Below are 14,092 nucleotides of genomic sequence, written 5' to 3'. Positions count from 1 at the left end.
GGCTGGTAGACGTCCCAAGGAGTCTGCCCTTACGGATGGATCTCTTACGGCAGCCCCACGTAAGGAGTCTTCATCAAAGCCTCCCCGCGCTTCGTCTGACTGCCTTCAGACTATCGAAAGACTCTCAAGAGCTCGAGGATTTTCGAAGGAGGCAGCCAGAGCGATCGCGAGGGCTAGGAGATCATCTACTATCAAGGTCTACCAGTCGAAGTGGGAGGTCTTTAGAGAGTGGTGCAAGTCCTCCTCTATTTCCTCTTCCAGTACCTCTGTAGCCCAAATTGCAGACTTTCTCCTGCATCTGAGAAATGTTCGCTTCCTCTCTGCTCCCACTATTAAAGGCTACAGGAGCATGTTGGCATCTGTTTTCAGACATAGAGGCTTGGATCTGTCAAATAACAAAGATCTCCAAGATCTCCTTAAGTCCTTCAAGACCTCTAAGGAGCGTCGTATGTCAACTCCCGCTTGGAACTTAGACGTGGTCCTAAGGTTCCTAATGTCAGACAGGTTTGAGCCATTGCATTCAGCCTCCCTGAAGGATCTCACCCTCAAGACGCTTTTTTTGGTGTGCTTGGCTTCGGCTAAAAGGGTCAGTGAGATCCATGCTTTTAGTAAGAACATCGGCTTCTCTACGAATAAAGCTACAGGTTCGCTTCAACTTGGTTTTTTGGCCAAGAACGAACTGCCGTCTCATCCTTGGCCTAAATCTTTTGAAATACCTAGTCTGTCAGAAATCGTAGGTAACGAAGTTGAAAGAGTGCTGTGCCCCGTTAGAGCTCTTAAGTTTTACTTAGCTCAAACTAAACCATTACGAGGTGGTTCTGAGGCCTTATGGTGCTCCGTTAAGAAGCCCTCATTGCCCATGTCTAAAAATGCGTTATCGTACTTTATTAGACTTTTAATCCGGGAGGCACATTCTCATTTAAATGAGAAAGATCGTTGTTTGCTTAAGGTCAAGACGCACGAAGTGAGAGCAATAGCAACTTCGGTGGCTTTTAAGCAAAACAGGTCTCTTCGAAGTATTATGGACGCGACCTTTTGGAGGAGCAAGTCAGTGTTCGCTTCATTTTACTTAAAAGACGTCCAGACTCTTTATGAGGACTGCTACACCCTGGGTCCATTCGTTGCAGCGAGTGCAGTAGTAGGTGAGGGTTCTACCACTACATTCCCTTAATCCCAATATCCTTTTAATCTTCTTTTGAAATGTTTTTAATCTTGTCTTGGGTTGTACGGAAGACTAGGAAGTCTTTCGCATCCTTTTTGATTTGGCGGGTGGTCAAATGTTGTTTCTTGAGAGCGCCCAGATTAAGGGTATTGATGAGGTCCTGTTATAGGGGTGTTCGCCCTGGATATAACAGCTCCTGGGAGTCTTTCAGCATCCTGAGAGGATGGCTGGGCTTCGTGAGGAAAGCGGACTAATGAGGCAGAGTAATCGTCAGAGTCAGCTTCCTTGCCAGGTACCTATACTTAAGTTGGTTTTTTATGAAATATTTGTCAAAAAACTCTTGAGCATATACGCCTTTATTGTATTAATACTGGTCTCTACCCACCACAATGGGTGTGAATCAGCTATTATATATTCACCGGCTAAGTTTAATATTTAAAAATGATATTTTCCTTATAAAATAAATTTTTGAATATACTTACCCGGTGAATATATAAGATTAAAGGCCCTCCCTTCCTCCCCGATAGAGACCCAGCGGACTGAGAAGAACTGGAGAGATTGACAAGTATATGCGGTATCTGGCCGATAGTCGGCGCTGGTGGGCACACCCGCAACCTTCATGGCGATCGCTCGCGAGTTTTTGGAATCTGTCGAGCCGTCGGAGACGTCAGCTATTATATATTCACCGGGTAAGTATATTCAAAAATTTATTTTATAAGGAAAATATCATTTTTCCTAACCATACAAACCTTAGCTATTTACACATATTTGCCCGCCAGCCCTGTCCCCCATGAAGTCCTACCTCTAAGCGAAGTGAATCAGTTCACCGGTGTGTGAGGGGGGAGGGGTAGCTAGCTACCCCTCCCATACCCCCTCGCTAACTAGCGAGAGGGTAGTTAACCCTCGTTAAAAATCTAATGGCTCGTCATTTCAGCCACGCCGAAAATAATACCCTATGTAAATAGCTAAGGTTTGTATGGTTAGGAAAAATACAAATTATCTCCGAATTTGTTATTTTTGGGTGAGATAGCCATGTTGTCCTGATGGAATGTTCCTTCAGTAGCTTCCTAAGGGTATATATGACTACAGTAGATGTTCCCAGAGAATTAAACTAAAGGTTTCACAGAATTCTAACTTCTGGCGCGAGTACCCATAAGGTTTCCCTTTAGGATATCGTATAATAACAGGGGACGTATGTTTGACATGCCACATAGCTATCTGCACCCCACATAGCGTTTACGCTTCAAGGGGGAAGTTGGTGGCAAGTTATGGGAAGAGCCGTTATGAAGTTCTCCTCCTCTGTTACTGTTACGGTACTTGGATGACGTCATAAATGACGCCATGTTGGCCGCCATCTTGGCTGTTGTCATAACCGCGCGCCTTCTCCATTCCTTCGCTTGTAGCGTCTATGACCAGGTGTTCTCAAGACACGTGCGCAAGGACGGGGAGCCTTCACTTCTGACCTCTGCCCCCATGTTCATAAGTCATCCCGGCAGGTGATAACCTGCCGTTGACTCGGCCGCCGCCGCAGGGGAATCGTTATCATTTAGACCCTCCTCGTTCAACTGTTGTCTTCGCCTTTCTTCTTCATCGGGGAACATATGGATTTACTGAGGGAGGGGAGTGTGGCCTTTCAGAGCTTGACTTCGATCTTTCTCTTCTCAAGGCCGTTCGCCTTTCTTTGGCTTCCGGCAGTATTCTAACGGGGAAGCACCTTTCCTGTTCGCGGGTTAGGTTTTACTTCCGATTGTTTTTTTTAATCATTTAAGTGAAATTATAATTGTTTGTAATTTAACTTTTCAGCTTCTTCACTGCGGGGAACACATCCCATTGGAGGATCCAGTGATTCTTCCGATTAGTGAATATTTTTAGCTGATTTAAATAATTGTAATTCTTGTTTTATTACAGTTACTCTCTGCTCTCCTTCTCTTGATGATGTCGACCGGTGAAGGGAGTGCGCAGTTCTTATTTTATGTTTGTTCCCTCGGTGGTCTTCTTTTCCGTCGCGGACTAGGTGTTCCTCCCGAGGGAGTTTTTTGTTACATAATTTATTTTATTTTTCCTCAGTTAGCGATGTAGTTCTTTTTCGTTCGACTAAGAGAGCCGACGAAGTAGAGCTGTTCCGTTCATGCCTGGGGAATCTGCTGTCCCTGCGGGCCCCAAAGGATCCCTCCTCCTTAGAATTACGCCCATGGCAGCTTCTGATCAGCACTTTATCTTCGAGAAACTAGCTCCGGCTACGCTTACTCAGGCAGCGCTCTTGGCAGATCATCTGAGAGTGCTGCCAGGAGGTTCGCCTCCAGGGGTTGGACAACTTTCCCTTCCGAGGGAGAGTTTTCCTCCCCAGGTGTTAAGTTGTTTCTCCCTTTCGAGAGAGAACTTCCCTGCATCTTCATCACTTCATCGACTCGGACTGCTGTTGCTGTCTTCGCCTAGACTACACTCCCCCGTTGCCAAGTCTCTTCCTTCGGGGCCGGAGCATAATCTTAGACAAGTCTCTCTTGCGAAGTGATCACCTCTCTCGTTCGCGAGAGGGGCCACTCACAGAGACTCCTCTTCGGAGGATTGCTGCTGCTAAAGGTCAACTTGCTGATCCACCAGCCGCCAGGGGCGTTATCCCCTCATAGAATTACGATGCCTCTTTGGTTCTTCAGCAACACAGCCTTCCCCCCCCCCTCCCCCCCACAGAGGAGCCTCCTCTTCCATCGTTTTCTGGCCCTAGACCTTCGCCTGTTCCTGGACCTTCTCCTAACGATGCTGTAGCTAGTCTTTGGACTTCGGTCCTGGATTCTTCTGTGGTTCGTTCGCGATCCCCGTCAGTGGATGTTCGGCCTTCCAAAGAGCACATACCGGTTCCAGTTCAACTTTCAAGCCAACCTGCTGACCTGCCTTCACCATTCCTGTCTCCTATTCTGCCTGCTCGTGCTGCACCTCCTAAGCGTTTAGTTGTGCACCAGCGCTTTCCAGCATGCCAGCGCCCTTCAGTGCACCAGCACTCACCAGCATCACGTCAGCACCCTCCTGCACTTCAACGCGTTCTAGAGCGTCATCACCCTTCGGTACTTCAGCACTCTCCTGCTCATCAGCGCATTCCAATGGCCCAGTGATCTCCTGCTCGCCGGCACTCTCCAGCTCATTCACGGTGGTCTAAGGACCAATGTTTGCCAGCTCAACAGTGCTCTCCAACTTGTCAGCTCTCTCCTCCGCAGCTACGCTCTTCTACGCGACAGCGCTCTCATGCGCAGCGCCGTTCTCCTGCGCGCCCTTTCTCTCCAACACGCAAGCACTCTCCAACACGCAAGCACTCTCCTGCGCACCAGTGCTCACCTATGCGCCACACTCACCTGCGCTCGCATGCACACCAGTGTTCTCCAGCTCGCCTGGCGCGCTCACCTGTACACCAGTGTTCTCCGGCAGGCCAACACTCGCTTGCATGCCCGAGCTCACCTGCGCTCCAGCACTTTCCGGCACAGTACTTTCCTGCGTGCCAGCGGTCTCCTGCGCACAAGCGCTCTCTAGCTCACCAGCACTCGCCAACGCTCCAGTTGTCTCCTGCGCGCCCGGGCTCTCCTGCACACCAGATTCTCCGGCTCGCCAACACTCGCTTGCGTGCTCGTGCTCACCTGCTCTCAAACGCTTGCCTGCTCGCCAGTGCTCCTGCTCAGTACTTTCTTGCATGCCATCGCTCTCCTGCGTGCCAGTGCTCTCTGGCGTGCCAGTGCTCTCTGGGTCGCCAGCACTCGCCAACGCTCCAGTTGTCTCCTACGCACTTGCGTGAGAGGCAAAAACAACGAAAGGAAGAACTTTTTGATAAGTCACCATTGCCCCATTCCCCTCCCCGTAAACGTATTACAGCGCACCCGCCGGGGGAATAGGGAAGAGGCTTCACAGAAGGGTTCAAGATCCCGAAGATTCCATCTTCCAGGTGGATCCACCGCATCTACCATCGGTCGAGACTCCTCACAGGGAACCCTTGGTCCCTTTCCCTTCAGGTAGTACGGTCACCAAACACGGTTTGGACATTGCGAACTGCCTGTCATTAGCTCGCCAATCTCTAATTGCCAGCTTACCGACCGCCGTTCACTAGTCCGCCAATTGCCGATTGCTAGTTTATCTTCCACCAATGAGAAATCCTCAATTAACTAATATCTAAATCACCGTTTGCTGATCGCTAGCTCGCTGATCGCCAGGTCGCCAATCACAAGCTCATCTCTCTATGTTCATTGAACTCCAGTCTTGCCAATTGCTAACGATCTCCGATTACTAGCGTGCCGATTGCTAGTCAATAACCAGTCATCAGCTTGCTGATCTCTAGCTCGCCGATCGTCAGACCTCGATCGAGCGCTAATTGTCAATGAATCCCCGATCACCAATTAACAATCATTAAACCATTCTTTTGTTTCTCAGGGCTCTCCAAGCCGATCGCCAACTCATTAATCGCCAACCTTCCTTGGCTGACTGACCAGACAGCCTTCGTCTGCCTGTCAGTTACCATCCTCGGCTCACAGATCACCGATTCACCGATCATCTGCAGTTCACTGTTCATCAGCAGTTTGTAACTCAGACTCTCTAGTCAACCTCTGCCCGTGGTTCTCTAGATTGGAAGCCAAGCAACACACTTTTCGCTAATCGCCGTTCGCCATCACACCAATCCACTATAGCGATCAGCAGGGGATTGACAGCCCCATCAGCGGCTTGTTGACAGGTAACTACTTGTGAGCAGTCTCCAACTGCACAGTAGCCACGATACTGTACATCCTTTCCTCCACGAGTCAAGACCCCAGCGTCAACAAACTCCCATGTGAAAGGGTTCGTAAGGAGCTGTCCCTGTGGGTCGATGTCTACACCAATGTTGGAGAAGTTTGGACAAGTGGTAAGACCACAGGTCTTCATGTGCACACTGGACCTAAAGGACGCATACTTCCAGGCCCAAGCCATCCATCTTCAAGGGAGTATCGGAGATTCAGTCCAGACAACAAGAAACACCAGTTCAGGGCACTGTGATTCGATCTTTCCATGCCATCCTGGGCTCACAGGATCAGCTTCCTTCTCCGTTTTCTGGATGACTGACTAATCCTAGCAGACTCGGTGGACACCTTGCATAGCGCCAAAACTTCTGAAGTTTTTTTTACCAAGATCTGGTGATCATGGTAAACCTTGGGAAGTCTTTCCTACTTCCCTCTCAGAAGACTGCTATATCTGGGAATGATTCTAGACAAGATCTGGTGATCATGGTAAACCTTGGGAAGTCTTTCCTACTTCCCTCTCAGAAGACTGCTATATCTGGGAATGATTCTAGACAAGACCTGGTGATCATGGTAAACCTTGGGAAGTCTTTCCTACTTCCCTCTCAGAAGACTGCTATATCTGGGAATGATTCTAGACAAGATCTGGTGATCATGGTAAACCTTGGGAAGTTTTTCCTACGTCCCTCTCAGAAGACTGGTATATCTGGGAATGATTCTAGACACCAATCTCCACAAAAACCTTCTTATCAAAGACAGGATAACGAAGCTTAGAAAGGTCACAAGACCCTTTCTCAAGACGAGAAAAACTCCCAGCCCAGAATAACTATTTGTCCTCGGACACCTTTCATCCCTGGCCAGTCTAGTTTCCAACAGCTGCCTCAGGATTTGTTGTCTCCAGTGGCGCCTTGAGTCCGATTGGAATCAGGCCTTCAATTCCCTGGACATTCTGATCCCCATGGGACGAGGAGCTTGGACGAACCTCAAGGGATGGGTGGCAGTCGAGAATCTAAGGAGAGGTGTAACCTTCTCATCAGCACCCCCCCCCCCAGACTTGATGCTGCGCTTAGACACCTCAAAAGAAGGGAGGGACCATTGTGCTGCACCCCACGACCTCAGGCCTCTAGACAGAATCTGAAGGCACTTTCACTTGAGTCTCTTAAAAGATAATGGCCATCTTTCCAGTCCTTCAACAGCCTCATCAGTTCTTGACAGGCCACTAAGTGGTGTGATGAGCAACAACACCACATTGGGCGGGCTCACATCAATAAGCAAGAAGGAACTTGGTCGCAGCCTCTTCCCATCTAACAGTATAAATACTAAGATGGACCGAAGTCCGTTCGGTACCACTATCACCCCTCTTCATTCCAGACTAGAGAAATGTGCTCACCGACAATCTGTGCATAGCATCTTGGATAAGGTGTACCGAATGGTCTTTGGATCACCTTGTAGCCCACAAAGTTCTGACGTTATGGGGTTCTCCAACTGTGGATTTGTTCGCAACACCCTTGAACTTCAGGCTTCTGCTGCTTTCCAGTCCTAGACCCCAAGGCTCTCTGGCAAGAGGCATGTCAACAATGACGTTTACGTCTTGTCCCTGTTTTGTCTGAAGAGAAGGGGACTCAAACAAGGCTAGAACATTGGTCAGCCTCTCAAGGTCTCTCATAGCTCCGCTATGGCATTACGCGGAACAGTTTCCAAACTGTCTGCAGCTCCTGACGATACCTCCAAGATAACCCTCTTCACGTCATAGACAGCCACACTTCAACATCTACCACATGCTATAGCTTTGCTTTGATTGTACGCCTGAAGAGAGACTGCCCAGCACCTCCTCTCTAAGAGAGGCTTTTCGCAACAAGTTGCTGAGGGGTTGTCTGGATATCTGAGGAATTCCTCAGCATCAATCTACCAGGCAAAGTATAATGTCTTCTGTGGTTGGTGTCATGGGAAAGTGTATCTCTCCACTCAATACCTCTATTCCAGCAATAGCAGAATCCTCGATTACTTTATGTATTTGCAGGATAAAAAGGACCCCCTTTTCAGTTTCAGCAGGTAAAGACAATCACTCAACCTTGAGCCCCGCCTTCAAACTGAAAGGAAGGCACATCCCCTCATCGCTAGATCTCTCCTAACTCATGCGGACTTACAAACTTGCCTTTCCCAAGGCGGAATTGAGACCTCCCTCTTGGAACATGGTTCGAGTTCTCCAGTCTCTCAGGAGCCCTTCCTATGGTCCACTTCACCAGGCAACAAATTTTCACCTGGTTTAGAAGTCTGTTCCTACACACTTTGACAACGGCCAAACGAGTCAAGAAATTTCATGGTCTCTCACGACATTGCGCATTCATGAGAAGGGTGAAAGGCAACGTTTAGTTTCGTCCCTGAGCTTGTTGCAAAGATACAGTCTCCAGAGGTGAAGGATCCTAGGCAACAAGTCTCCACTCAGTAACTGATGATCCAGATCATCTGTTACTGTACCTGGGATGAGGTTTGAAGCTCTACCTCAAGAGAACGACAACAGCCCACCCAGGTGCCTTCTCTTGTCCTTAGCACTGGGAGAGACAAGAGGAAGATCACCAAAACATCATCTCTGCTGGATTCACAGAATCATCAATTACGCTCTAAATCCAGATCCTCATCCAACACGTCGACCCACGATGTCAGGGGCACAGCTATGCCCCTGGTCCTTCAAAGCAGATTACTTTGTGACGCAGGTTCTACAAGCAAGGGTGGGTGTGAATGCTCTAGGTGACTTTCACAACCTTTCTCCTGCAAGATGTGCCCCTAGGAACTCGATACGATCTTTATCGGTCCTGTGGTGGCTGCACAACAGCTCCTTACTGGACAAGTAGCTTCTGCTACTTGTTACCCAGCTTTAGTCTGCATGAATGAAAAAGGAATGACTGGCTCTTTTTCTTTTCTTCATCCTCCCATTTTATGGGGAAAACTGCAGTCTGGGTCCTCTGCACAAGCTGACCTCAACCACTGCGGGTAAACCACGCTCCCTGTGTACCTAGTATTGTGTCAATACTGCTTACGTAGGCCGCAGACCTTGCATAGCAGGGTTTAGCGAGGTGTAATGAATCCTTATATTTGGTACCAACATATTCAAAATCAGATTGGCAGGGACGTTCACGCTCCTAATGGGTGAGTCACCTCTAAATAAATAGCGTAGATTTATATTCAAGTTACGGAACAAATGTCAAATTCTTAGATAATTTGTATTTTTCCTTATGCTACAAACCTTTAGCTATTTATACAAACTTACCCGCCGACCCTATCCCCCTTGAAGTCCTACCTCCAAGCAAAGTGAGCTAAACCACAGGTGTGTGAGTGGGAGTGGTAGCTAGCCAAACCCCCCCACCCCCTACCCCCTGATAACTACACGCCAGCGCTCTCTTGTGCACCAGTGCTCTCTTGCGCTTCAAAACTCTCTGGACTACCAGTGCTCACCTGCGAACTCACATTTACCTGCACTCCAGCGCTTTCCTGCGTGCCATCACTCTCCTGCACGCAAGTGCTCTCCGGCTCACCAATGCTCACCAGCACTCTAGCGCTCTCCTGCACACTTGCACAAAACCTCAGTGCAGGTTCTACAGGCTTCAAGACTTAAGGAACTTCACAATAAAGGTTATAACTGGTCACCATCGCCCCATTCCCCTCCCCACAAATGCATTGCAGCGCGACTACCGGGGAAAGGGAAAGCAGGCTCCACAGAAGGGTTCAGTATCCCAAAGGCTCAATCTTCAAAGGCAGACCCACTACTGCAAACATCAGTAGAGACTCCTCACGGGGAACCTTCGGTCCCTTTCCCTTCAGGGGATCTATCCGACAGTGCGTCAGTCAGTAAGCAGCCTTGGTTTGGTGCCATGGTCAGAGCAGTAGTCCAAGCCTTCGGGCCTGCCATGTCTTCTTGCTCGTCACTAACCTCCCTTCCAATGGTACCAGCAGACCTACCACGAGGAACCTTGGCTTCTCCCCTGAAGCTAACTCCTGTCAGGCCTTCAAGGCCCGTCCTTCTGTCTCTCCCGCTGGACATTCTCCTACCTCACCTCTGCCAAGGGAGTCACACGAGGCCTGAACTTCCTCCCTTCCACCTTCGGAGGAAGTTTCTCCTTACATGGAGAGTTCTCCACCACCGGCGGAAGTCAGGAGGAACAATCCCACCCGGCCTTCGATGCATGAGTCCTACCTCCTTCATCGGAAGGAATCTAAGGACTCGAAGACTCTCCCAAAGTCCTCTTCAAGGACCTCTAGGCCTAAGGGAACCATTAGTCACTCTAGGGATGCCTGCGACTCACCCCGAGAGGAGCTCTCTGGGGTGGAAGAAGGTGCCTTCACTGCTAGTCCCACTTCGGAGAGGGAGCAGAAAGAGTCAGAACATGCATTCTGGCAAGTTCTGACTCTTATTAGGGTACTCAACGGGTTTACTGATCCGGAGATAACCCCCAACGAGAGGGAAAAGACACAGTCTTAGATCGTGTCTTTGGCATTCAGGAGCCCTCTAAGACCAGTGCAGCCTTGCCCTGGTTTCGAGGGCCAAAGGGTGCTCGGGCTAAGATCGCCCAACAGCTCTCTGAGCTCTCCTCCTCCCAACGTTCTGGCTCTACCGCCAAGCTTCTCCCACCTCCTTGCATCCTGTATAGGAGGTATTTTAGATCTTGGACAAGCCACGTCCAGATTTTTCTCTCCATCACTCTCTGGAAGAGCTCTCCAAGGGAGTCTCTCTAGAGAGGCTCTCTAGCCGTCAGGTCTTGTTCTTGGCATCAGAGATCCTCAACCAGGAGAGGGTCATGAAGTATGCCATGCAGGCTACTTCATGGCTTGATCTGTGGTTGGGGACCCTGGGAATTCTGGTTCGAACTGAGGATTTCTCCAAGGACTGCACCAGGAAATCAATGGAAACTTTCCTTCTCTCAAGCACATGCACCATCCAGTTTCTCGCCCATCAAGTCTCGAACGTACGGGCAAACACCATTCTGAAACGTCGAGATGCGATGTCTGAGAGATTCCATCAGCAGGTCCCAAATGCCGAGATCACTAGGCTCAGGAACTCCTCTTTAGAGGGATCATCTCTGTTTGAGCAGAAGGATGTGGAACATGCGGCTGAGAGATGGAGGAAGTTGCAGCAGGACTCCCCATGGCCCTCCTCCATAAGGCTTTGACATCCAAGCCCTATAAACCACCAGCTCCTCAGTAGTCCCATCCAATGAACATCATGACAAACAAGACACCAGCGAAGACACCAGTGTCTAAAAAGCCCTTTCTGACCAAAGACGGGAAAGGCACTAAGTCCTGGAGGGGTGGAAAATTTCGTAGAAGGAGTGGCCGAGGCCGGAAACGCTAGGAAAGGCATTTCCCCTGCTTGCCCACCTGTGGGGGGATGCCTACAAAGTTGCTGGGATGGGTGGAAACAACTCGGGGCCAAGCCCTGGACAATATCCGGGATTTGTTCAGGGTATCGCATCCTGTTCATAACATCTCTCCCTCCCCTGATCAGGAATCTAGTGTCAATAGACTTCTTTGCGACAGGATCAGCAAAGGGGCAAGCCCTCCGGGCAGAAGTCCAGACCCTGTTGAAGAAGGGCGCTCTTTAGGAGGGCTTTGACGAGTTGCCAGGCTTCTTTAGTCGACTTTCTTGCGAAAAAGGCGTCTGGAGACGGGAAACCCGTCATCCACCTCTCAGCTCTGAACAGATTTGTCAAGCAAACTCCGTTCAGCATGGAGACGGCAGACAAGCAGTAAGACCACGGGACTTCATATGCACACTGGACCTCAAGGACGCATACTTCCAGATCCCAAACCATCTGTCTTCAAAGAAGTAGCACTGGGACCAGAAGCCCATTCAGTGCAGAGGTGTGACTTGGAGGGCAAATTTTAAAGTTTTGATAGCAAGCGGGAAGAAGGTAACAGGAAATAAAAGGGAAGTTGAAGGTTAAATTGTAGTTGTTACTAAGATGCAAAGACATGCTGCAAAAACCTTTAAGTGATGTCTAAAGTTCATTGTGAGGTGTACTGTCGCACATTGGTGAAAAGACAAACTTTTCCTTTGATACCTGGTCTTTGCAAAATTTTTATCCGAGTACTTAAGTTCACTTATCATATCATGATCCTTTTCTGCTTGATCAGAGGCTTCTTTTATTCCTTTTTCCTAACCATTATGACTCCCTTCCAAATTGCAATTCAAGCAACCTGTAGAGAAGAAATTGTTTATACTAAATCTATCAATCTGCCTAAGTATGCCTTCCTTCTTCTTAAACTGTTTTCTTGGTTTATATAAAGGAAAGCACAATATCATGAAGTGGATATAAACTGGGGCTCTCAATCTGGAATGATGTTAGCAGAATTTGGGTACCTTTGCATGAGTGTATGATTAATAGGGTTTGTACTGAAAAATTATTAATGGCATTTTATTGATAAATGGAAGGGTCTTTAAAACATTGTTTATATTGTTGCTTAATTGGTTTATTTTACAGAGTACTTTAGGTAACTTAAACTTATCTTGGTAAGATTACATATTAGTTTGTATAAAAGTTCTCCATGTCTAATTTTATCCTCTTTACAGGTTCAGTTGAATTAATGGAGAAATGTGTAAAAGAGCCTTAGTCTGTGCCTCTAGAGATGCTCAAGAAGCTCAAGTATTATGAGTTTAATATTTATACATGGCCATAAAAAAAATTTGCTCTAGTGCATTAGGAAGGCTAAAATCACTGGCTACATAACTGCTTGCAGTTATGGCATAGCCTTTTCTACGCATGAAGACTTCCAAAAGCCTAAAGTCACTTTCAGATCTTTGCTTGGACTCCTTTGAATTAGCCAAAATGTTCCTTGAAGGTTAGTGTACTTTATATTTCATAATGCTTAATTGGTTTATTTTACAGAGTACTTTATATGACTTAAAACTTACTTATAATATCTTGGTAAGATTACATATTTGTTTAGGTATAAAAGTTCTCTATGAAGCAAAGTCTTCTAATTTTATCCTCTTTACAGGTGGATTTTTAGTTCCTGAACTAAATTCTGAGTAAATTTTACACCAATCAATTTGTTCCTTCACTAACAAACCTTACGTTATTTATGTGGATATACTTTTGGTAAAGCTGGGGGTACCCAGCCACCTACAATATATCTACCCACAGCTTGGTGAGCTACATCATACTTTTCTTTTGGCTGGTAGAGAGCAGATGTCTCCTCTCTCTCTCCTCCTTAAGGCTTAGCCATTCAGACTGATCACTTTACGCTCATCCTTTTTCTATTTCAGGTGTGATTGTGTTCGCTCTCTTGACGCTCCCATGCGGACCTGTCCTGGTCGCGAGGGTCACCCTTGTAGTACCTTCATGTCATCGGTAGATACAGACCCGCACTCTTTGTGCCCGACCTGTAGGGGGCATCGCTGTGAGCAGGATACGTCCTGCGACGAGTGTAGGGCGTGGCCTGCCTTACAGTGGGAGAAATTTGGGTGTTGCAGGAAGAAGCCCAAGTGAGATCTTTCTCCCCCAGGGTCCTCTTCTGGCGTAAAAAGATCTCGGGCTACTTCTCTATGCACTCCTGGATCTCTCTCCGAAGCTCCTCTTTGCTTTCCTCCGGGGACCAATCGAGTAGGAGCGCAGACCACTCAACTCCTTGGCAACCTCGGGGTACTGGGTGGTTGATGTTTCCCCCAGAGGAGCACCTTCACCTCCAGCTGCCGAGGAAGTGCTGCTGCAACTCCTTTAGTGAGGAGCACGGAGAGACCCTTGGCCAGTGGCTTCAACATCCTACGCTCTGGACGTCTGCGAAGTCCGTCTCTCACCCTCTCCTGGCCCTTCCATGCGTGGATGAGATCAACACTCTTTCTCGCCTCTCCAGTGGCCTCCTGCTAATGACGAGCCTTCTCGCTATCCTGGGACTAGGTCGTCACCTAACCTGCAGCCTCTTGTTTCTCCCCCCCAAGAAAGGGTTCCAGCGTATGTGCACCCCTTGTCTGCTGCGGACATCAGGAGAGATGTTCTTCCGATGGCCTGTGCTCCACCTGCTTACCGATTGCCTGGACGAGACACTCCACCTTCTCGTCCTTCTGGATGTTCTTCCTCTGGACGTCGTTTGCGACGATCCGAGAATCATCTCAGAGCAGTCGCGCTCAATAAACCGCAGATCATCAGGATTTCAGCGCTCTTCTTTACAAAGTTTTCCAAATCTAGAGCTA

General features: G+C 48.4%; 1 protein-coding gene across 1 annotated transcript; it reads right to left on the bottom strand.

The window, feature by feature from the left end:
• Positions 1 to 4,096: 4,096 nt before the first annotated feature.
• On the bottom strand, positions 4,097 to 4,840 carry LOC137630061 (uncharacterized). Its single transcript, XM_068361550.1, has 2 exons — positions 4,556 to 4,840; positions 4,097 to 4,309 (listed from the first exon to the last, which is right to left on the bottom strand). The coding sequence occupies exons 1-2, from the start codon at positions 4,838 to 4,840 to the stop codon at positions 4,097 to 4,099; spliced, it is 498 nt and encodes a 165-aa protein (XP_068217651.1).
• Positions 4,841 to 14,092: the final 9,252 nt, after the last annotated feature.

Source organism: Palaemon carinicauda, chromosome 38 (genome assembly GCF_036898095.1).
Source record: "Palaemon carinicauda isolate YSFRI2023 chromosome 38, ASM3689809v2, whole genome shotgun sequence".
NCBI lineage: Eukaryota > Metazoa > Arthropoda > Malacostraca > Decapoda > Palaemonidae > Palaemon > Palaemon carinicauda.
Note: the sequence above shows the minus strand (reverse complement) of the source record. Positions and strands in the feature narration are given on the sequence as shown.